Source organism: Ipomoea nil, unplaced genomic scaffold, assembly GCF_001879475.1.
Source record: "Ipomoea nil cultivar Tokyo-kokei standard unplaced genomic scaffold, Asagao_1.1 scaffold2928, whole genome shotgun sequence".
Classification (NCBI taxonomy): domain Eukaryota; kingdom Viridiplantae; phylum Streptophyta; class Magnoliopsida; order Solanales; family Convolvulaceae; genus Ipomoea; species Ipomoea nil.
The window spans coordinates 2,464,963-2,490,788 of record NW_017619356.1 but is presented as its reverse complement, the minus strand read 5'-3'; the positions used below and the strand labels follow the sequence as shown (position 1 = coordinate 2,490,788).

General features: G+C 38.8%; 1 protein-coding gene across 1 annotated transcript; it reads right to left on the bottom strand.

The window, feature by feature from the left end:
• Window positions 1-24,805: 24,805 nt before the first annotated feature.
• Window positions 24,806-25,288, bottom strand: LOC109162279. The gene has a single exon (XM_019310999.1). It carries the CDS (start codon window positions 25,286-25,288, stop codon window positions 24,806-24,808), a length of 483 nt encoding a protein of 160 aa, XP_019166544.1.
• Between the last annotated feature and the right edge of the window lie 538 nt (window positions 25,289-25,826).

Sequence of the window (25,826 nt, the reverse complement as noted above, 5' to 3'; positions counted from 1 at the left end):
AAGAGGTTTCGAAATTAAATCAAGGAAATTTGAAACTAAAAGGGGATGAAATTAAATCAAGGAAATTCGAAACTAAAAGGGGATGAAGTAAGAGCAGAGTTGGAGACAAGGTAAGAGATGCGGTTGGAGCAGAGGTTTCAAGATCAGTTTCAAAAGGCAGAGGTTCCAAAATCAGTTTCGAGAAAGTCAATATGAAGCAAGGAGGTTCCAAAATCAGTTTCGAGAAAGTCAATATGAAGTAAGAGCTGAAGTTGGAGTTGAGGTTCCAAAGCCATAAATAGCAAGAGCTGAGGTTGGAGTTGAGGTTCCAAAGCCATAAATAGCAGGAGCTGAGGTTTCAAAGCTATAAATAGCAAGAGCTGAAGTTGGAGATTAAGTCTCAATCAAGGATTGAAATCTCACCATCAAAATGAGACCCAGACATCTCAGTGGCCGAAATACTTCATCAGTAGCCAATATACAGAGAGAATAAAATACACAGAAGATGGAAGTCCAAGAAGGCAAGATCTACATCAAAATTTTTTTAAGAGCCTTCACGTGAAGATAATATCTGCATCAGAAATATTTTAAGTCTCTTCACATGGACCACATACAGAGCAACGGCCGAAATACAGAGAGATATTATTTTTAATATAATCCTCTGAAAAAGCTACAGATCTTCTGCAAAAGGTTACAAGAATTCAAATCTGAGATTTGGAATTCAAATTTGAAGATCTACAATTCAAATTTGAGATTGTCTTTTTCCAACGGACAACTTCTCAAAACCAGCTATAAAATGATGAAGAATGAAGCAGATGTAGAGCACTTCCAATACTACGAACAAAAAGAATACACGAATCCAATCTGCTTGAAAAAGCTTACAAGTGAGAATACATTCAAGTGAGAAAACACTCAGAGAGCTCAAAGAGAAAATATTCAAGAGTGTTTAATTCTTCATCATTGAGAGACTTGTTGCACATTGAAGATCTATTCAAGAAGTCTCAAAAGTTGGAAGCCCAAAATTGTTTTTCTACAAACAAGTGAGATAGCAGTGTTGGAGAACACTGGGCTTGATTAGTGCGGGCTCTGTGATCAAAGCACTAGATCAAGGAAGACGTTGAAGACGGGGGAAAGTAACACGGAGTTGTGAAATCCTGGATTGTCACACGGAGCTGTGAGATCCGAAATAGCAGTGTTGGAGAACACTGGGCGTGATTGGTGTGGGCTTGGTGATCAAAGCACCAGATCACGGGATACGTCGACCGGATCGTGGAAGACGGGGGGAAAGTAGCACGGAGCTGTGAAATCCTGGAAAGTAGCACGGAGCTGTGAAATCCGAAGCAGCAGTGTCGGAGGCACTAGGCATGATTAGTGTGGGCTTAGTGATCAAAGCACTAGATCACGGAAATTCATTGTATCTTGGAACCAAGAAGTGGTGGATATAGTGAATTAGCTCTTGGAGAAAAGAGCAAGTGGAGTAGGAGGATTACATCACCTCGCGAACCACTATAAATTGCCTTGTGTCATTTACTGCTTTATTTACTTACTGCTATCACGAGGATACACTTGACACAATCACACAACTCGTATTTAATTATTCCGCTGCGTACAAGACTCTAACAATCTAGTTAAGAGTTTTGATATTTCTGTTGCCTTAGCAATTGTTGCATTCGCGAAAAGTTTAAAAGTCTATTCACCCCCCCCCCCCTCTAGACTTTTACCACACCCCTTTGGGACCAACGATTGGTATCAGAGCCTGTAATCTATTTTAGTTAGCTTGTTTCTAACTGCTAGGCAGATCCATTTTACCAGTGTGTGATTGGATTATATTATTCTTTTCCCACGTGAAAATGAATAAGGATTTAGCTCAAAATTTATTATTCTCACTTGATAAATTTGATGATTGGAAAGTTCGTGTGCAGGTTCATTTATCGGCCTTACACGATGAAATGTGGGAAGTCATTTCTAATGGACCGATAGAAAAAGGAATAATCTTGACAACATTGCCAAAGATATTCTATTCAAAACCGTTGATGATACAATATTCCCAAAAATTCGAAAATGCACAACCGCAAAGGAAATTTGGGATACACTCATCAAGATAGGTGAAGGCGATGAACAAGAGAAAGACAACAAGCTCACGATAGCCATGAAGAAGTTCGAAGATTTCAAAATGCTATAAAGTGAAAGCATTGTTGATATGGAAGCAAGAATGATCAAAATCCTTGGAGAGATCAATGATCTTGGCAAAGAGATTAGCCAAAAAAAAAAATTAATCTCAAAATTCTACGAGGCTTACCATCCGCATGGGACATGAAGGTTACCGCTATGCGAGATCACCGAGATCTAAAAACGTTGTCAACCGACAAATTGTTTAGTGATCTTAAAGCATATGAGTTCGGAATGAAGGCCAAAAATGATGAAGATTATGAAGTTCGAAATCCAGCTCTATTGGCCGAACAACCGTCAACCTCCAGGTCAGTAGATAATGTTGATTTTATGACTGATGAACAGTTTGCCTTCTTTGTTAAAAAATTCAGGAAATTCATGCGAAAAGGAGACAACAAATATTCATCACGAAGAAATCAAAATTTCTCTCGTGGAAATCAAAATGCCGCATGGAAGCCGAATGAAGAAAAAGTTGATGAAATGAACGATCTATGCTACAACTGCCGCAAACCCGGACATTTTAAAATAAATTGTCCGCATCCGATCATTAGCAAATATCAAGGCAAAAACGTTGAATCTACACCGAATAAATTCGATAACAAAGATCGAAGATTCAAACGTGACAAAAGAAATACGCTACTTAGCAATGAGCCAAATGAAGATGATGTATCCGATGAATCATCAAGCGACGAAAGCTCAAGCTCAGATAATGATACAGCGCTAGTATGCAAATCAAATGAGTTGAGTGAAGATTGTCTTATGGCTCTTGGAGCAGAGGAAGAAGAGGTAACATCTAATACTTTTACTTTAGTTAGTTCTTCCTTTTCTCGTGAATCTATTGGCAATCTAATGCGAGATTGGCAAGAGATCTTAGCCACTCATTCTCAACTCAAGGAGCGCAATAAAATTCTAATTCTTGAAAAAGAAGAGATGAATAAAAAATTGCAAGATGCTCTACTTGAAGTGAGTAACTTGAAGAGTAAAAATATTTTCCTTCAAGAAGAGTGTAAAGCTAGAGAGGTTAGAGAACATAATCTAAGAGCTACCATTGCTACGTTTACTAATTCGTCCAAAATAATGGATAAAATGGTAAACATGCAAAAGCCATCAGGAGATAAGACCGGAATTGGTTATGACTCCACATATTCTCAAACCCCTCCAAAACTGACTAATCTTACTACTACTTTAAATAATAAAGTGCAAGTAGTAAAATTTGTAAAAAGTCAGGATAGCACAATGAAACGAGGACTTGGCTATCAACAAAATGCAAAGATGAATACTGCTAGGCCGAATCACGTTAATTACACGGCTAAGCATTCAAAATTCATTAAGCAAAATAGATATACCAATGAGTTAAGTGCAAAAAGATTTCATAGAAAAGAGGGAAACTTTTCTAGAAATAAAACTGGGAGACTTTATCCCACTCAAAAGGATTGGTTGTACAAATCTTGTTTTAATGCTTTTTATAGACCAAAACAACAATCCTCTTCACAGGTGCCAAAGTATAAAAATAGTTTTCAAAATCGGGCACCGAAAATATTTTCTAGAGTTAATTATGATTATCAAGTCTCAAATGGTTACAAACCACCTTATCTTAATTCAATAAGATCTAAGTGGGTTTGGTTACCAAAAATCACTAACAACAAAGGACCCAAACAAGAATGGGTACCTAAAAATACTTAAATCTATTTTTTAGGATGTTTGGTACATCGATAGTGGCTGCTCCCGCCACATGACGAGAAATAAATCATATCTAGTGAATTTGAAGAAAATCGATGGACCAAAAGTGATTTTTGGAGGAAATCAAAATTATGGAATTACCAAAGGAGTTGGTACGATTGAAAGAAATGGAATAAAAATTGAAGATGTATCGTACGTAGAAGGATTGAAGTTCAACTTGCTGAGTACTAGTCAATTTTGTGATAAAGGCTATCTTGTGGAATTTTCCAAAGATAAGTGCCTAATCAAAAATGAAGCAACAAAGGAAGTAGTACTCACTGGAGCAAGAAAGAAAAATATGTACGTTGTTGATTGGAGCTCAACCAAAGAGTCCGTATGCTTAATGGCCAGAAATTCGAATGAAGAAAATTGGGAATGGCATAGGAAGCTCAACCATCTAAACTTCAAGACTATCAATCAACTTGCAAAGAAAAATCTTGTTGAAGGTTTACCAAACATTGTCTTCAAGAAGGACCAAGTGTGCGACGCATGCCAACGTGGAAAACAAATTAAATCGTCGTTCAAATCAAAGACGCAAGAGTCAACGTCAAGACCGCTAAGCTTACTACACATGGACTTGTTTGGACCGGTCGATCCAATAAGTGTGAGTGGTAAGAAATATACTCTTGTTGTTGTTGATGATTTTTCCAGGTACACATGGACCGTGTTTATCAAGAAGAAAAGCGAAGTTGAGCAAGTGTTACCAAAGCTGTTGAAACAATTACAAAATGAGAAGGATATGAAAATATCAAGAATCTGAACCGATCGTGGAACCGAGTTCATGAATAGCATGATTCAATCATTTTGCGATGTACAAGGAATTTCTCATCAATTATCTGCCGCAAGGACGCCGCAACAAAATGGCGTAGCCGAAAGAAGAAACCGGACGCTTAAAGAAGCCGCACGAGTGATGATTAGTGCATCCGGTCTCCCGAAAAGATATTGGGCGGAAGCTATCAACACTGCTTGCTACACACAAAATAGAAGCATGATTCACAAGCAGTGCAAGAAGACGCCATATGAATTATACAAAGGGAGAAAACCAAATATTAATTATTTTCATATTTTTGGATGCAAATGTTTTATTCATTTTAATGATAAATTGCATCTAAAAGCTTTTGATGAGCGTGCAGATGAAGGAATTTTTCTAGGATATTCGACTACCAACAAAGCATTCAGAATATTAAACAAAGGAACAATGGTGGTTGAAGAGTCCATACACGTGGTGTTTGATGAAAAATCACACGTAAATAATGTGACACTGGACGTAGATGACATGCAAAATGGTAATAGGTGTCAAATTGATTTTGGTGATATTAATGATACGTGTGAAGTTGTTTTGCAGGGTTTAGATGAGCTGGAAACCAATTCTCTAGAAAATCCCATCTCTCATCCAGAAAGCACAAGTGGCACAATTAATTATAATATTAATAGAGATGAGGATGGAGATCCAATTGGAGATCCAATTAGAGAAGAGGTTGGAGATCCAGTTGGAGAGCCAATTGGAGATGAGGTTGAAAATCAAGTTGGAGACCAAGGAATTAATGATGAAATTCGAACAGTGCACTCCAATTCTCAACCAGCGAACCCATCAAGTATCATGCACCCATTTGAACCAAATTTGAGATGGCTCAAAAATCATCCTCCAGATTTAGTCATTGGAAATGTACGCGATGGCGTAAAGACAAGATCCTCAACCATGGAAGCATTGTTCACGTGCTATTTATCTCAAATTGAACCAAAAGAAGTGGACGAAGCTTTAAGTGATCCGAGTTGGATTGACGCCATGCAAGAGGAGCTTGATCAATTCAAAAGGAATGACGTTTAGGAACTTGTTCCAAGACCATGTGATCATAACGTTGTAGGAACAAAATGGGTTTTCCGGAACAAAGCTAACGAAGACGGCGTAATTGTTAGGAATAAAGCAAGGCTCGTTGCAAAGGGATATTCGCAAGAAGTATGAATAGATTTTGATGAAACCTTTGCACCCGTAGCAAGACTTGAAGCAATAAGAATTTTTCTAGCTTATGCCGTACACAAGGACTTCACCGTCTACCAAATGGATGTCAAGAGCGCATTCTTGAACGGATTACTTGAAGAAGAAGTTTATGTCGAACAACCCCCAGGTTTTGAGGTAAAAGGCGAAGGTGACAAAGTCTACAAACTTAAAAAGGCATTGTATGGGTTAAAACAAGCACCAAGAGCTTAGTATGATACCTTGTCAATGTTCTTGATAAGCTGTGGATTCACCAAAGGCCAAGTTGACAAAACATTATTTAGAATTCAAGATGGTGAACATATTTTATTAGTGCAAATATATGTTGATGATATTATATTTGCAAGCACTAACAATTCTTTGTGTGAGAAATTTTCAAAGCTTATGCAGAAAAGATTTGAAATGAGTATGATGGGTGAATTAAATTACTTCTTGGGCTTACAAGTTAAACAAATGAAAGAAGGAATTTTCATCAATCAAGCCAAGTACACCCGCGACTTGATCAAGAAGTTTAGCCTTTATGGAAAATCATCGATCAAAATTCCTATGAGTACATCATTGAGGCTAGACAAGGACAAAAATGGCAAAGATGTCGATCAAACAAAATATAGAGGAATGATTGGTTCACTTCTATACCTCACTGCAAGCCGGCCGGACATATCTTATGCTGTGGGAGTGTGTGCAAGATTCCAAGCAAATCCAAAAGAAAACCACCTCACCGCTACAAAGAAGATTATAAGATATCTAAAAGGAACGATCAACGTAGGATTACGGTATCCTAAAGGTACAGATTTTACTCTAACAGGTTTTTCAGATGCGGATTTTGCAGGTTGTAAAATAGACAGAAAAAGCACATCCGGGACATGCCAATTCTTGGGAGGAAGGCTTGTTTCTTGGTTTAGCAAAAAAGCAAAATTCCATCGCAACTAGTACCGCCGAGGCCGAATACATTGCTGCAGGGAGTTGCTGTGCGCAAATATTGTGGATGAAGCAACAATTAAAAGATTATGGAGTAAATTGTGACGACGTTAGTATTTATTGTGATAATACTAGTGCAATTGCGATTACTCACAATCCGGTGCTTCACTCAAGAACCAAACACATCGACATTCGACATCACTTCATAAGGGATCATGTTGAAAAGAAAGATCTAAAAATCGAATATATCCTTACGGAGAACCAAGTTGCAGACATTCTCACAAAGCCTTTATGCGAAACGAGATATGCTACGTTAAGGCATGAATTGAGAATGATCGAATTGAGCTAAGTATCACTGGACTTAATCTCCATACTTTAATTGATACGCATGCTCAGTTTAATTTATTTAGTATTGTTTTGTTCATGTTTTTGTTTGAATTTTACGTGAATAATTTTGCAATGTGTGTTATCTACTTGTTTATATATTTGTATGTGTTATTTTACGTGTGTTTATGTGCCATGCAAAATTAATTTGATAAAAATACAATTTTCAAAATTTTTGAGATTAATCGCATGTTGGTTTAATTTGATACTTGGAATGCAAGTAAATTTTTCGTACATGTGTATTAGTCTTTATGAATGTTTTATTTACATGTCTATTTGTTCTTAAGTTAATTTAAATTATTTTGTGGCATGATAAATAATTGTTACGTAAATTGTATGTGATATATGTGTTTAATTATTATTTGTGTTGTTTTAGAAATTGCCATACGAAAAGGTTTTTCAAAATTGGTATCAAGTTATTTTTGGTTTCTAAAATTTGTTTTTGGGAAGAAGTTACAAAATTAATTATTCACCAAAATTTGTGTTGTTTATATATGTATTAACGTGTGTACGTGTGTGTATATATATATATATATATATATATATATATAAGTATAAATGTGTTAGTTTCCTAATTATTTTTGGTAACTAAATCCCAAAAGGCATTTGATACCACCAAAGTGTTTAAATTTAATTCTAATCGTGTGGTTGTTATTTTATTTAAAGAAAATTCAATTTCTGAAAGATGGAGATATTTTATATAATATTATTTTGTGAGAAAACTAACCAGTTTGTTCAAGAATCCACATCCTAAACCGTCTCTCCAACCTGATCTCCTACCTAATCTCCTCTCAAATCTCCTTTCATATCTCCAAACTCTCTTCAAATTAATTCAGAAATCTCCACTCTGAAATTCAAATCTCCACCTGTCCACTCAAAATTAAATTCCAAACCATCCCATATTTATTTTAACCACATAATTACCTCTTGAGAAGCGTTACACGTCAAATCCTTTCCCATCCACCGTCCTCCTCATCCAATGAGATTTTGAGTTGCTAGCCGAAAGCCATAAGTAGGGTTCATCGGTTACAATAAACCCTAGAGCCCACTAAGTTGATCTAGCACCTTCTTCTCGCTATAAATTAAGAAGACAGTCGAAGAACCCAACCTGCCAAGAAGAAGAGTTTTTCGTGTGTTTATTTTGCAGGTGAAACAATGGGGTTCAAGAACAAGGATGGAGAAAACGTGCCAAGGAGGACATCCAAGCGAGTGTGGAATCGAGTGAGACAACAAAATTGAGAGCAATCCGGAATGCTCACGGAGGACACCTGATCGGAGACACCTTGGATGACCCTCTCGTGCTGCTCTCTGAAGATGAAGAGTTTGAAAGGCCAGCAACAAAGCAGGACAAGAAGAAAACTTTTGATCCATTCCAGATGTTGGAAAATACAGTTGCCATCTCACCGCCAAGGGAACCGGGTTTTGTGTATGAGGATGAGCCACCTTTCCAAAACATTGAGCCAGTGGTCCAAGGCGATATGTATGATCAGTTGATAAACATGCCTGACCCGGATTACATGTTCTATCTGAACAATCTGATGGATCAAGCCATGCAGCAGCAAGGGCAAACTCCCTTGCCGCCTCTCCCGGAACAGGTTCTTCCACCGCCTCCATCACCGGCACCAGTGAATCCCTACATCAGACCTCCAGTGGACTACACAAGGTTCTTTGCCGCAACCTACTCCTCAGCAAGCTCGAACTACGAAGATGGAAAGCATCTTTGTGAGTGCCAATTCAGTGACGGCTCTGGACCCGGCTAATGTCCATCTCCTCCTCGCAGTGACTCTGATGCAAGCCTAGGGACGGCCTTCTCCTCCAACAAGAACTAAAATAAAATGTTATGAAAAAATATGTAGTTCTTGTTAGACTCCCTAAGAAGGAGTCATAAATAAAATTCTCGTTTTATCTCTCTCTATCTCTCAACTATATATATTGGACAAACTTCAAAAACGTGTCCAACATGGAATTAAAAAAAATCTGCCAAATATGATGTAGATGATGTTGACGTGGTCAGAGAAGAAGTTAGAACATATGATGGAGATGAGAATAGAGAAGAGATGGGAGAACCAGTGAGAGAAGAAGTTCAGAATGAAAATAGAGAATTAATTGGGGGGGAACAATTAATTGAGGTGGCAGTACAAAATGTCTCTGTCAAAGCTACTACAGTCTTCCAATCCCCACTAGAAGACAGACCATTGTCTGAACAACCAATTCTCTCAAATCCTAGCTTCTCACAAGACATTGATAATTATCAAGGAGAATAGGAAGTCAATACAGAAGGAGAAAATCTTGGAAAAGAAGCCAGTTGTCGAGAAAATTCTACCATGGCCGGATCATCTGAGGAAAGAAGTCTACAACTTGTGGAAACTCCAGTTCTAGCAGATTCAAGAAGGAAGTTTCTCAGATCTTTACATAATCTGAACTGGACAACACACCACCGGCCTGAAGAAGATGAAGACGATCTATTGACTACATTATTTGCCAAAGTATCCGAATCCAGAGATACGATATGCCATAAGATCGGAGCTACTTTGAGAGATCAAGGACACTTAGCAATGCAAGAATTTGACAACACAAGGTCAAATTTCACACAGATGTTCGAAAAGAATGTGTCTTTGGAATCAAAGATTGAAAGAACTGAAGATCGTTTGAAGGCCAACATCACTGCCAGTTTGATTGAAGTGATCAAAAACCTGAAGAAAGAGAAGGAAGAAGCTGAGAAGATAAACTACGAAAGACATATCATGCAACTGAAGGCCATTCAAGAACAAGAACGGAGAATCAACCAGCTTGAAGTTGAGCTATCATCAATGACTCAAAAGTTGGATACTTTGCAGAATACTTCTGACGTGGCCAATGACGGAATCAAGCATGTGATGGCCAACCAGGACCGAGATACCCGCACTCTCAATTTTCTTGTTGTTAAAGCCAAAAGGGAGGAAGAATATCCCAGTCATATGGCAGCTCAACAACATGAGTATTTCATTGGGCAAACACAAGCTACAGCACCAAGTGGCCGAGGCCGAGGCCGTGGATGCCAAACATCTCCAAGTGCGTTAGGTTTTGCTCAATTTTCTAATCCTGGTTTAGGTGCAGGTTCATCTAAAGGAAAAGCTGATGATTGGTTCAATTGCTCCAAAACTGATATACCATCCATCCTGTGGACCAAAGAAAACGCACCTGCCATGATTAAGAAGCAATCCCAGCTGAAGTAGCTCATTGGGTAAGTGAAAAGAATAAGGAAGAACAGAGTAAGAGAAATAAGATGGATATGTGGTTTGAATTGCAAAAACTCACTGGAACCATAGGAAATTCTCTTGGTCACGGAAGAAGCTTCAATAAGTGCATAGAATGGATTGAAGCTAGAGTCATACCGGGATCAACTCTGAAAGAAGCTTATGAAAATTACCTCGTCGGACAATTCAACAAGGAATTCTTCTGTGAACGTATCAAGAATGATGTGTACAAGATGAGAGAACACATCAAAGATATTTTGAAGAACGGAAGAAGTGATAAGAGGCAAAAGAGGTAATCTGATCTTATTTTTCGAAACTTTCTGTAAAACGGATGTTTCGAAATTTTGAAGTATTTTCCCTTATTATGATCGTGCAAGTTAAGTTAATTTCCTAAAGTGGTCTATATTTGTTTTTAATATCTTTACTTGTAAGTATGTGAATTAAAAGACAAGCATGTAAAACGCATAACATAGGAGAAAAATGACTAGAACTAAAAAATTGCAATATGTGTATTAGGAAACTTGTCTAAAATTAATTCATTCTCAAGCACTACTATTAGTAACCATTCCCATTCCACCCTACTACCAAACATGTTAAATACTTTTACTAAAACCCATTACCATTACCAAGTATTTGATACCCATTCCGATTCCGATTCCTATGTGCGAACCAAACGCACCCTAAGTTTTTCCCACAGGGTTTTCTTAAGTTAAGGTTTTTAATGAGGCGACCAATACAATATATGTTTTTACTTATATCATGTACTCTTTCTTCAACTAGGTTTTTTCCCACGTGGTTTTCCTAGTGAAGTTTTTAACGAGGCATGAATATATTTGAATATATATTTATACCCCTTTTGTCTAGGTTTTTCCCACAGGGTTTTTCCTGGCAAGTTTTTACGAGGCAGGATCATGTCAAATAATGTCCAAGGGGGAGTGTTATAAACAAAACATTATTGTGGACATTATTATTTATTTGTAACAGTTGTAACTGGCATACTTATTACCATTTATATGTATTTATTATTATTGCCTTGTACAGATAGATATCTTTGTATAAGAAAGACTGATGAATGAGAACATTTGTGGTTTTTCCCTCTCTATTCTCTGTATAATTCTTCTTCTTGTTTATTGCATTTTCTATGATTTTCTAACAATTTGGATTATATATTGTAATAGATTTTGATATGCCAAATTGTATTTTAGAATCCCAATTTTATTTGTTAAGTCTAGGCGTGTCATAGACCACAAAAGGAAAATTAACAAATATGAAGAAAGGGAAAAAATACAAAGAAGAAGATGTATGCGTATGATATGTATACAAAATAGCCCACACGCCCAACTCAAAGAAGAAAGTCATATTGATGAATCTCATATGAAGAAACGAGAAGTAACCGCAAATTTCATGAAGTTATCTTGAAGCTCAAGCATCTATGGAAAGAAAAAAGTACATCAAGAGGAATGCATTATTTACTAATAATCCATATAGCCGAGATGGATGGAAGCTTGGTGTATAAATTGCAAGGTCTTAGGTTCGAAACTCAGACTTTATAATTTTATAAAGAAGCCTTAAATCAGTTCCAAGAGATGAAGTAGGAGCAGGAGCTGCAAAGAGGTTTCGAAATTAAATCACGAAACTAGTAAGAGCAGAGGTTCCGAAACTAAAAGGAGCAGAGGGGATATGAAGTAAGAGCAGAGGTTTGGAAATCAATTAAATAGTAAGAGAAGAGGTTGGAGACAAGGTAAGAGATGCGGTAAGAGCAGAAGAGGTTGGAGACAAGGTAAGAGATGCGGTAAGAGCAATCAATTAAATAGTAAGAGAAGAGGTTGGAGACAAGGTAAGAGATGCGGTAAGAGCAGAGAAGAGGTTGGAGACAAGGTAAGAGCAGAGGTTAGAGCAAGAGCAGAGGTTCCAAAATCAGTTTCGAGATAATCAATTAAATAAAAGAGATTGGTTTTGAAACTAGTACGAAACTAGTAAAAGCAGAGATCGAGATAATCAATTAAATAATAGAGATTGGTTTCGAAACTAGTAGGAGGAGGTTGGAGTAGAGGTTCCAAAAAACTAGTAAGAGGAGGTTGGAGTAGAGGTTCCAAAATCAGTTTCGAGATAATCAATTAAATAATAGAGATTGGAGATGAAGTTAGAGATGCGGTTTACAAAGTCAAGTCTTCATAAATCAAGTCAATATGAAGCAAGAGATGAAGTAAGAGCTGAAGTTGGAGCTGAGGTTCCAAAACCATAAATAGCAAGAGCTGAGGTTGGAGCTGAGGTTCCAAAGCCATAAATAGCAGGAGCTGAGGTTTCAAAGCTATAAATAGCAAGAGCTGAAGTTGGAGCTGAGGTTTCAAAGCTATAAATAGGAAGAGCTGAAGTTGGAGATTAAATCTCAATCAAGGATTGAAATCTCACCATCAAAATGAGACCCAGACATCTCAGTGGCCGAAATACTTCATCAGTAGCCAATATACAGAGAGAATAAAATACACAGAAGATGGAAGTCCAAGAAGGCAAGATCTACATCAAAATTTTTTTAAGAGCCTTCACGTGAAGATAATATCTGCATCAGAAATATTTTAAGTCTCTTCACATGGACCACATACAGAGCAACGGCCGAAATACAGAGAGATATTATTTTTAATATGATCCTCTAAAAAAGCTACAGATCTTCTGCAAAAGGTTACAAGAATTCAAATCTGAGATTTGGAATTCAAATTTGAAGATCTACAATTCAAATTTGAGATTGTCTTTTTCCAACGGACAACTTCTCAAAACCAGCTATAAAAGGATGAAGAATGAAGCAGATGTAGAGCACTTCCAATACTACGAACAAGAAGAATACACGAATCCAATCTGCTTGAAAAAGCTTACAAGTGAGAATACATTCAAGTGAGAAAAACACTCAGAGAGCTCAAAGAGAAAATATTCAAGAGTGTTTAATTCTTCATCATTGAGAGACTTGTTGCACATTGAAGATCTATTCAAGAAGTCTCAAAAGTTGGAAGCCAGTGAAACTTTTTTTTCTACAAACAATTGAGATAGCAGTGTTGGAGAACACTGGGCTTGATTAGTGCGAGCTTTGTGATCAAAGCACTAGATCAAGGAAGACGTCGAAAACGGGGGGAAAGTAGCACGGAGTTGTGAAATCCTGGATTGTCACACGGAGCTGTGAGATCCGAAACAGCAGTGTTGGAGAACACTGGGTGTGATTGGTGTGGGCTTGGTGATCAAAGCACCAGATCACGGGATACGTCGACCGGATCGTGGAAGACGGGGGAAAAATAGCACAGAGCTGTGAATATCCTGGAAAGTAGCACGGAGCTGTGAAATCCGAAGCAGCAGTGTCGGAGGCACTGGGCGTGATTAGTGTGGGCTTAGTGATCAAAGCACTAGATCACAGAAATTCATTGTATCTTGGAACCAAGAAGTGGTGGATATAGTGAATTAGCTCTTGGAGAAAAGAGCAAGTGGAATAGGAGGATTACATCACCTCGCGAACCATTATAAATTGCCTTGTGTCATTTACTGCTTTATTTACTTACTGTTATCACGAGGATACACTTGACACAATCACACAACTCGTATTTAATTATTCCGCTGCGTACAAGACTCTAACAATCTAGTTAAGAGTTTTGATATTTCTGTTGCCTTAGCAATTGTTGCATTCGCGAAAAGTTTAAAAGTCTATTCACCCCCCCCCCCTCTAGACTTTTACCACACCCCTTTGGGACCAACAGTTTTGCCCATAGGAATGGGTATGAAAGTGATTGTTGTTGTTTGGTTGATAGGTTTTTAGAACACTACTATGGGTTTCGAATACCCCATCAATTGAAATACCCATACCTAAATAAAATATGGGTTTCATTCCCTTATTCATTCTCAAGCACTACTATTAGTAACCATTCCCATTCCACCCTACTACCAAACATGTTAAATACTTTTACCAAAACCCATTACCATTACCAAGTATTTGATACCCATTCCGATTTCGATTCCTATGTGCGAACCAAACGCACCCTAAGTTTTTCCCACAGGGTTTTCTTAAGTTAAAGTTTTTAATGAGGCGACCAATACAATATATGTTTTTACATATATCATGTACTCTTTTCTTCAACTAGGTTTTTTCCCACGTGGTTTTCCTAGTGAAGTTTTTAACGAGGCATGAATATATTTGAATATATATTTATACCCCTTTTGTCTAGGTTTTTCCCACAGGGTTTTTCCTAGCAAGTTTTTACGAGGCAGGATCATGTCAAATAATGTCCAAAGGGGGAGTGTTATAAACAAAAATTATTGTGGACATTATTATTTATTTGTAACAGTTGTAACTGGCATACTTATTACCATTTATATGTATTTATTATTATTTCCTTGTACAGATAGATATCTTTGTATAAGAAAGACTAATGAATGAGAACATTTGTGGTTTTTCCCTCTCTATTCTCTGTATAATTCTTCTTCTTGTTTATTGCATTTTCTATGATTTTCTAACAATTTGGATTATTTTAATATAATTATATATTTAAAGGTACAAATAGATTCTAATATAATATTATCTTTTGAAAGATAACGTCAAATTGTAAGCTTTTAAAATTATCTTATGTGTGTATTTGGTTTAGTGGGTAGAATATAATAGTCCGTAATTTGTTTGGCTAAATGTTATAAGTAGAAGTGAGAGCAAATCTAATTAATCTATTTGAGAAGATCAACGATTAATTAATAAACATTAGCTTTATTCTTGATTAGTATTATAAGTATTAGATTATTCTTGATTAGTATTATAAGCGTTACATTTTCTTATTGACTTGACTCGTCTCATGAATAATGATTTGTGAGACGATTTCATATGAGAGTCACTCAAACTCTATATATATAGGAAAGGGATAAGGTGCGGGATTTGCTTCCCGTGCGGTTGCACGCACATTAGGCATTAAACTGACGCAATTTAAGTACACAACACACGCACATTAAGCACACAAACAAAACACCTGAAGAACACAAACTCACGCACCTTAAGCACAAAACTCACGCATCTTAAGAACAAAACCCACGCACCTTGAGTTTTCAACAACTACATACTCACATTAAGCACAAACTCACGCACCTTAAGCACAAGACTCACGCACCTTAAGCACAAGACTCACACACCTTAAGTACAAAATTCACGCACCTTGAACACAAAACCCACGCACCTTAAGTTTTCAACAACTACTCACATTAAGCACAAACTCACGCACCTTAAGCATAAGACGCACGCACCTTAATTACAAAAGTGACGCACCTTAAACACAAAACTCATACACCTTAAGTTTCAACACTACTCACATTTAGTACATACCGACGCACATTAAGCACAAACTCACACACCTTAGGCATAATACTCACGCACCTTAAGTACAAAACTCACGCACATTACTCACCGCACAACTGCACGGGGAAATCTTCACCCGCACTAGAACTTAATTATATATACGGTGCGTCCAGAAGAGAACTCAATATTTCTCTCTTGGGTGAGTGTTCGCATTAGAGCGTATATATAGTATCAATACTTCCAAAAAGTCTGACCGCTGTTTTCTCATTTCCTCTCTCGCCCCATCAACATATATTTGAAATAAAATATACAAATTTTCTCTTAACATATTTATTTAGAAAAAAGTGAAAGTGATGCAAAGATTTGATTTTTATAATTTTATGCAAAAAAGAGAAAAAATGACATTTGTTGGGTATAAATATTTAAGGGTGTTGCTATTTGCACCACCCTTTAGTCAAAATAAGGTATAAAGTACATTGAAATTGTGAAAAGGTAAAAATTTTTAATAATTACATAGGTAGTGTAAATAATCAAATAAGTGGTCAAATTGCTATTTGCTCCACCTTAGTCAAACCTCAATTATTAGGTGTAAGTAATAATTTTTTAATTCAAAATTTAATTAATTAAAATATTAAAAAAAAAACGAAACCAGAGGAGAAGGCAATGGGCATGCCTTCTCACCGGAGAAGGCATCCCATCAATGGGTTGCCTTCTCATTGGAGAAGGCAACCCATTTGCCTTCTCACTGGTTGCCTTCTCCGGTGAGAACGCATGCCCATCTCCGGTGAGAAGGCGATGGGCATGCCTTCTCACCGGAGAAGGCAACCCACTTGATCGGAGAAGGCTATCTGGGTCGCCTTCTCCGGTGAGAAGGCGACCCACTCGGGTGCCTTCTCACATGAAAAGACAAGGGGTTTAGTTTTTTTTTTTTTTTAAATTAATAGTTTGGTTATTAAATAAAAATAAATAATTAACATTTAATGTTTGACTACACTTAAGGTGGTACACTTTTCTATTTGCATCACCAATAAAGCTATTACTCCTATTAAATGAGCGATGTAAATAGCAAATAAGGTGGTGTAAATAGAATTACGCATGTTTAATTCGTAGACATATTGTTCAGGGATCACCATGAGATTTCCGTATTAAAGAGGGCTGTAACGTAACGGTTCCCAATAAAGTTATTTTGATCCCTCGAAAGCACATACTCCCAAAGCAACTCCTATATATGTTGTCACTCTAGTAGTGTAGTGTTCATCTGGGAGATTCAGACTTTGCGAAAAGTGGAGGAGAAGAAACAGATTTCTTCCTCCCCCCCTCCTTAAATTACTAAAAACTCACCCCGGCCTTCCTTTTTTTCTTGATTCTATATCCAATCTCTTTCAGCTCAATCACGCTTCACTCTCTGCATTTAATTATTACTTCCACACCACTACCACTATTCCATTAATTTACCAGTTTAACTTCTTGGCTGCCGGCAACCAAGTTCGATCTTCTCCCAGATTTGCTTGATCATTGCTTTAATTTGCAGGGGTTGAACAAGAACTGGGCGGGTTTGAGAGAGATATACATATCTATATATATGGGGTTTCTCCTGCTGCATGCATTCTGTTCTTGGCAGGCAGTTTCTGCGGTGCTGATGAAGATTGATCGATCGAGAACCATCGGTGTCGGGGGCTAAGCAGTGAACCAATTTCCCACATCGAATTCATACGGTAATTATTTTCTCTTAATAAGCTCCTAGTTGGGAAGTTTGTTCGCTGGGTTTGGTAGCGTGAGCCTGTAACTTGAGCAGGAGCAATAAGATGGTGGAACAATTGGGCTAGCCCTTGAAGGCTTGGCTTTGGGGTTCTATCTGACGCAAATGGTATAAGCTGAGTCGGAAGGAAAAAAGTTGAGTGTATTGTTTCATCTATTTTGTTATGTGTACAGATGTCGAAGGAAGACAAAGCTTATATACAATAGTGGGAACGGTTGAAACAGAAGAAAAAAATATCTCAATGAGGAGATAAGACTTCTTTGCCCTTCTTGACTTCTTGACTTTTATCCTTCAACACCCCCTCCCCCCCCCCCCTCCTCTCATAAGTTGGCGCATGCAGATCCTGGATGCCCAACTTAGAGGTGAAAATATTAAACAAAGCAATCGGCAGAGGTTTTGTGAAGCCATTCACAACTTGACGAGATGAAGAGATTGGCAGAAGCTTGATTAACCCACTAGAAACCTTCTCCCAAACCAAGTGGCAATCTATTTTGATATGTTTCGTTCTCTCGTGGAAGACTTGGTTCTCTGCCATAGCTATGGCCGATTTATTATCACTAGAAACAACTGCTGCTCTTTGGATGGATACTTGCAGATCCGACATTAAGTATGTTATCCATTGGACTTCACATACAGCAGAGGCGAGTGCTCTGTATTTCGCCTCGGAGGATGAACATGAAACAGTCACCTGGTTTTTTGATTTCCATGAGAAGAGGGCAGAGCCAAGGAAGATGCAGTAGCCTGTTATGGAGCGTCGAGTGTCGACACAGGAAGCCCAATCTGAGTCTGAAAAACTTTGAGTTGTAAGTTATCTCCCTTCGCATAAAACAGTCCTTGCCCCGAAGCACCTTTAATATACCGGAGGATTCTGTGAGCAGCACTTAGGTGCCTATCGGTTGGAGCATCAATGAACTGGCTCAATTGATGTACAACATATGTGATATCTGGCCTTATGGCTGTGAGATAGAGCAAACGGCCAATGAGCCTCCTGTAACTACTGACATCACTGAGCAATTCCCCATCACCGTGCTGCAAATGGTAACCAGGAACCATTGGGGTATTAGCAGGCTTACATCCAAGGAACCCTGACTCAGAGAAAATGTCAATGGCGTACTTTCTTTGGCACAAATTCAAACCGGATGCATTTCTAGTTGCTTCAATCCCTAGGAAGTAGCCTAATTCTCCCAGGACTTTGATCTTAAAAGCATCATCAAGAAACAGTTTCAGATCATTAATCAACTATGAGTCTGGACTGATGACTATTATATCATCTACGTAGACGAGGACATCAATGAAGCTTGCATTTGTACCTTTAGTGAAAAGGGACGGATATGCCTTAGACTGTTTAAATCCCATGCTGGTTAATGATGTACTTAGTTTGGCATTCCACTGCCTGCTCGCATGTTTGAGGCCGTAGAGAGAACGAAGCAATCTGCAAACTTTATTAGGCTCTTCAGTGTGGAAACCAGGAGGCATCAACATGTACACTTCCTTCGTTAGATCACCATGCAAAAATGCATTATTTATGTCTAATTGGTGAATGTTCCAGGCTTGAGAATATGCAACGGCTAGAAAGGTTCTAATTGTGGTGATTCTAGCAACCGGAGAGAACGTTTCAATATAGTCAATTCCTAATTGTTGAGTATAGCCCTTTGCTATGAGACGTTCTTTATATCTTTCAACTGATCCATCGGCCTTTAGCTTCACCTTATAACCCATTTGCAGCCTATGGGAATTTTCCCGGGAGATAGATCAGTCAACTCCCAGGTATTATTATCTTGAAGAGCCCGTATTTCAACATTCATAGCTTCTCTCCAGTGTTCATACTTGATGGCTTGATTATAAGTCTTCAGTTCATAAATGGTGGTGACAACCACAGAAAGAGCCTTATGTGACGGGAGCAGATTATCAAAGGTGATGACCTTTGACAAATGGTGAGGAGAAGAACCTCCGTTAATCACATCATCACAATAGTAATCCTGAAGCTTGTGGGGAATCCTTCTCTGTCTATCAGAACGTCTAAGGTGTGTAACTTCAGTAGGGTCACCACTAGACTCAAGACTTCCAAAAGATTGTTGTGAGCCATGATTGTGGTCTACAGATTCTGTGTGAACACCCGGATCATTGCTTGATGTTCCATCATTAGCAGCATGGTGTAAAGGGGAAACGTTTCTGTCATCTGCTGGACTGAGGTTATCTTGAAGAGGAGAACCAACAAATTGTGGCTCAACATGTCGAATACGGAACTCAGGAGGTTCATATGCCAATAGATTATCAACAGGTATCACAGGGAGTGAAGGCTCAGCAGATTGTGGTTCAATGTTGTCTGAGATTGCCTCATCGTTGGAGAAGGGAAACTGCAATTCATAAAAGCTTACATCTCTTGATATGAAGATATTCTTCGCATGTAGATCATATAAGAGGTATCCTTTTGTATGAGCAGGTAAGCCAATAAACACACACTTCTTGCTTCGTTGTGCCATCTTGTGCCTAAAATGAGACAAATTCGAGGCATAGCAAAGGCAATCAAAAACTCTAAGCTTCATCAAGTCGGGATCATTACCATATAACCTGTGATAGGGAGCTGAAAGCTCAATCACCGGGGAGGATAATCTGTTGATTAGGAAGGTAGTATGTAACACCCCCGATTTTCATGCCATTTTAAACTTAAATATGCAAGATAATCTAACCACAAACACAAGCAAAACACAACGGAAGACTATATATATAAAGCCAGGAAAAAGGGAGTGCTATGCCACGCTCACACCATTGTGAACGCATAGGCAAAAACCATCATCAACAATCTAACCTATTGTTCAATATAAGGGGCACACAGGCCCAAAACAGAACTAAAACTGTCTGGGAGACTAAACTATCCATCTCTAACGCGCTCGCCGACTACTCAGGACCTGAAAAGCACGTAAAGAAATGGGAAGACGCCCGGTCAGCGAAAGATGCTGGTAACCCATCAATACGCGTCAATAGCATATATAGATAGTGTTATACAAAATCATTTTCGAAACCGGATACTGTATATATCAGTTCAAAACCAAAAGGAGAGAAGTCAACAATACAGACTCTAATCCACTCTCAAAGAACAAGGGAATCACATCCCAAAACGTCAAGACAAGACACAACAGAACAACTCAACACCGCTCAAGATGTAAGCTACTAATCACAAAGTAGAAACATCACGTCAAAGACAACAACGATAACAAGTACAACTTGAGGTGTATTCTACTGATCACAAAGTAGAATACCCCTCGACATGTTCAAAAGAAGAGGATAAACAATCACACACATTAGCAACCCGTGACACCGTGACACTACATGTCACATATTACACATTCCAGGTTCAATATGCCATCCTTATGCCCGGTTCCAACCTTATGGCTACCCCCAACCTTATAACTAGATCCAACATTTACCTCTGAGTGCCACCCTGTACTTCCAAGTCCAACCTTATGCCTCTGGGAACCGTCGTTCCTCCTCCAACATCCACCAAGTCAAAACCACCGATCTCAAAGTACACGAGGGTACCGAACATATCAATCACACAACCACCAATCTCATGTTGCCTGAAGCCCAAATCACATGAGCCTGAAGCCCAGTTTACAACTCCATAATATCATTTCATGGCCACCACGAGGACTACATCTGTACCCTGGTGATTAATGTCCCATTCCATTAATCGTGCAATCTAGGTACAGCCAACACACACATCACCATAGGAATCAATCAACGGATCACAACGAAGATATGAAACCATACTCAATCAATGAAGGATTACAATCCGACTCCAACGATGATCAACACAAGTTATCATCCACAATAGGAAGGAACAAACCACACACTAGCATTTCGACACCAAACTAACGTGCTTATCAAACGGGTAAACCAAACATAGTTCCGAAGAACGTACAAGACTCATCATGGTTTAACGAATCACAAGGTTGAACATTTAGCACGATTCAAGACACCAAAATCTACATGGAATCCTACCATATAGTTCTAAACATACGAAAGATCAAGAATACACTCAAATAGCCTAACAAGAGAACATCGGGAAGTCAAAACATCAATTACCGAGTCAAAAGAATCACGTTGAACAAATCTCCAACAACCAACATATATGTACCCGTGGATAGGGCCACGGGTGGACCCCCACCCGTGGTTCCACCCGCAGAAACCATCCCACGACACGCCTGTACCCCACAGGTGGGGCGGCGGGTGGACCCCTACCCACGGGTACATGCCCTGTACAAAAAATAATCCCTTCGGGGATTTTCAACACCAAGCTCAAATTCAAGTCCAAAACACCCAAAATCTCACCAAATACAAAAACATGACTTGAATCAAAGGAATAGCCAAGCAATGTCATACATGAACCCTAATAACAAGCTCTAGATATGCATTTTCACAAGACAATGCATCAACACTCACATTTCATAGCAAAAACACAAGTAGAAGTTAAGAAATCATCATATAGGTAAGTAAAATAGATTTTGTAGAGCATGGGTTACCTCATTCACTTATCCAACAAAAACCAACGCCAACATAGGCTCAACCCATAAAGCCAAGCTATCGGGAACCTGTGAATCAAACCGATCCTCGACTATTAACAAAAGTACTAATTAAAACTAATTAAACTTATAAGGGGATTTGAACCCTAGTTCCTTCTTAAATTACCCACAAGCTCAAGCATCTAAGCTAGGCATCCTATTGTTAATTAATCACAACACTAATATACTAATAGATAAGCTAATTAACCAAAACTTAATAAATAGAACTATTACTTAAAACTAATATTAGCTTAATACCTTAAGCAAAGATCGAAAGATAGCCACACGCAAGCACACCCACCACGCTTACCACTATACTAATCCACTACTTATTAACTTAACCTAACAACAAACTAATTATCCTAATCTAAACAACAACAAACAACATAAACAGAAGCTCACCACGCTCTTCTTCGTCTTCTTCATGATGCCATGCCGCGGGTGGAACCACGGCAAAACTCCCACCCGCGGCTCTGCCCGCTGCCACCAAGCCTCGATGTCGCTGGAGAAGCTACCACGCCGGGAACGGAGGAGAGAAGCCATCACCGAGCTCCGTCGATACCGTCACCGCCACACACCTCCACCGCCAAGAGCTGCAGCAAGCTTCCACGAACTGCCCGAATCATCACCACCGGAGGAGAAGCTCACCGAAAACAGGGAACGACGCTGGCCTCCAGCTTGCTACTGTGCAAACTCCGTTGCTTTGCCGCCGTCCACCTGGTCATCCACCTCTACTTGATGATGCACCGCCGCCGAGAGCAAGACAACGCCACATGCCTTTGCCATCCACCGAAGCTGCTTCGGTTGTTCTTGCCAGTAGCGGAGCTGAGAAGGAGAGGGAGGTGATGGATGTTGGTTGATGCTTCGCCGCCAGAAAGGTGATAGAGGGAGAGGCAAAGAAAAGAGATAACGGGAGGGTGCTACTATCTAGCTTAGCTCACATTTCAAATGGGGGAGATGAGGAGATCGGCCGACATGAAACATAACATCTCCATATTTCATCTATTTTGAGTAGGTTAGATTTCTATCTTGGATTTGGGTTACAATGAGAAGATTGGGCTCACACTTGTATTTAGATAATTGGGTTGGGTGACTCTTTTGGGTCAAAACCATACACACCCATAATTTGGGCATACAAAAATAGTAACATATATATATATATATATATATATTTACACATATACTCATGGGCTTGACTATTTAGGTTCAAGACTTATATAGGAAAATACATCTGGGCTCAAGAATAATTATTAGGCTTCTTAGGATTTTAAAACAAATTTGGGCTCAGGATATTTGGGTATAGAAACACTGGTTCACAATACTAGATATACCCGAGCCCGTTTTTAAAATAAATAGATATATAAATATTTTTAATAAATTATTTAATATTGGGACGATAATTAATTTTAGGAAAATACGGGGCGTCACACAGTATGCATCACACATTGTCCCCAAAACTCAATAGGCAAGGAAGCTTGAAACCGAATGGACCTTGCAACATTGAGGATGTGTTGATGTTTGCGTTCGACTACGACATTTTTTTGTGGCGTGTAAGCACAAGATTTCTGATGAATAATCCCTTTCTCGGTATAGAAGTCTTCCATATTAAATTCTGCGCCGTTCTCTCTCCAGATTACTTTAATCAAGGTCCCAAACTAAGTAAGGATCATAGCATGAAATTTCATTATGTACTGCTTAGCCTCACTTTTCCTTTTCATTAAGTGAAGCCACGTGAACCTGGAGTAGTCATCAACTAATGTTAAGAAATAGTTGTCCCCTTGCAACGAACAAACTGGGAAAGACCCCCATATATCTGCATGAATTAAATCAAAACAAGCTTTCGAGTTTGTGACACTTAATGGGAAGGGAGACCTTTTGTGTTTGGCAAAATGACAAGCATCACAAGCTAAGTTCTTAGTGACAGGAGGCTTTATATCAACTAAGAAATGCAGTTTATTTATGGGAATGAAAATGGCCAAGTCTTTTATGCCAAATTTCAACATTATTACAGTGTGCTGCAACATTTCTATGAACTATATCAACAATATCTTGAGTCTTTGGTGTATCCAACAGTAAGTATAAACCTTTCACCAGTATAGCCAAACCAACTGTCGTTCCAAGAGTGTCCTGAATCAAGCATTGTTCAGGTGAGAAAACTAGATTATAGCAAGTATCATGTAGAAGCTTACTCACATATATTAAATTGAATCTGAAAGATGGAATATGAAGAACATCCCTTAACCATAATTGTTCATTGAGCCTAATATTTCCCAGATGTTTGACTTTGATAGGATCTCCCGTAGGTAGATTCACCTCAGTACTATTAGTTGTGCAATAATCATGAAAGAAATCGGTGGTACAGACTATATGGTCTGTGGCTCCTGAATCAAGGATCCAAGTAGAAGGTGACAATATATCAGCATTTATATGAGAGAAAGAATACTTGCCTTCACCTCCAGATTTATCCTCGTTGAAGTGAGGGATCAATGAGACAGCCGTAGTGGTTTTCTGGCTTGGAGACTGTCCAACTTGAGCTTGAAGAAGGGAGATCAATCTCTCTTGTTGATCAAAAATGGTTCTAGACGGTTCCACAGTATCGGAGGATGAATTCACAGCAGCAACATTTTGTTTCCCTTTTGATTTGTACCCCACAATCCACCCTGGAGAATAGCCATGCTTCTTGAAGCATTTATCTATCGTATGTATGCATTCCACAGAACGAACACTTAGCTCATTTGTTGGTGTTAGTATTACGCTTTGCATTATAGAAACTCACAGCTGCAACTGTTTCATTTGTAAGTCATTGATCCTGATGTACTGAGTTTGCTTGGCTGTCTCGAACCTGCCTAGAGTCATGTTTGTAAGAGCAATTTGTCTCTCTATTTTCTCTGCCATTACAAACACTTTGTAGACTTCAGGGAGAGGATCTAGAACTAGGACATTGGATTTCAGATTGCTATAGTCATCTCCAAGTCCTTGTAGGAACCGTATAACTTTATCGGTGTCTCGTTCCTTCCGAATTTCATCAACGACATCGCATGAACATTTCGGTATGCATTTGCAGATAGGAAGTGGCCTAAGTGCATTCATCTCCTCCCAAACAGTGCAGCAGTTAGTATAGTACTCATTCACAGTCCGGTTCCCCTGCTTTAGATTATAGATCTCGTTCTGTATTGCGAAGATCTTCTCTGCATCGCGTTGAGCAAATCTCTGTCTCAGATCCTCCCAAACTTCTCTGGCATTATCTAGGTGCATGATACTTTGTGCGATTCAGGTGTGAACCAATTTGAAGTTCCAAGCACACACCATGAGATTGTAACGTCTCCAGGCTGCGTATTGGCGAAATTCTCTAGCTGGTGCAGCGACGCTTCCGTCGACTATACACCACTTATTTTTTACTTCTAACGCTATCTTCATGGAGATACACCACGAGCTATAATTCGCACTGCCTAGCAATGGAGGACTGAATAGAACGAGATTAGTGTTGTCATTCGAGTTTAGGAATAGAGGATTTTCCTAATCTTCTATGCTGTAGCTCCTTGGTTGAGGTATCGAAATATGTGTAGCTGGTATCGCCGGCGGCGGCGGCGGCGCGGAGCTTTCTCCATTTTGCTCACCGGTGAGGATGGCAGCGTAGCTAGTGTGCCGGTGAGGCTCTGATACCATGACGCAAATGGTATAAGCTGAGCGGGAAGGAAAAAAGTTAAGTGTATTGTTTCGTCTATTTTGTTATGTGTATGCTGTTGGAGGAAGACAAAGCTTATATACAAAAGTGGGAAGATACAACAGAGGG

What these genes read in the sequence shown, in the direction of transcription:
- LOC109162279 (XM_019310999.1), bottom strand. Translation starts at nt 25,288, where the DNA reads ATGCACCTAGATAATGCCAGAGAAGTTTGGGAGGATCTGAGACAGAGA.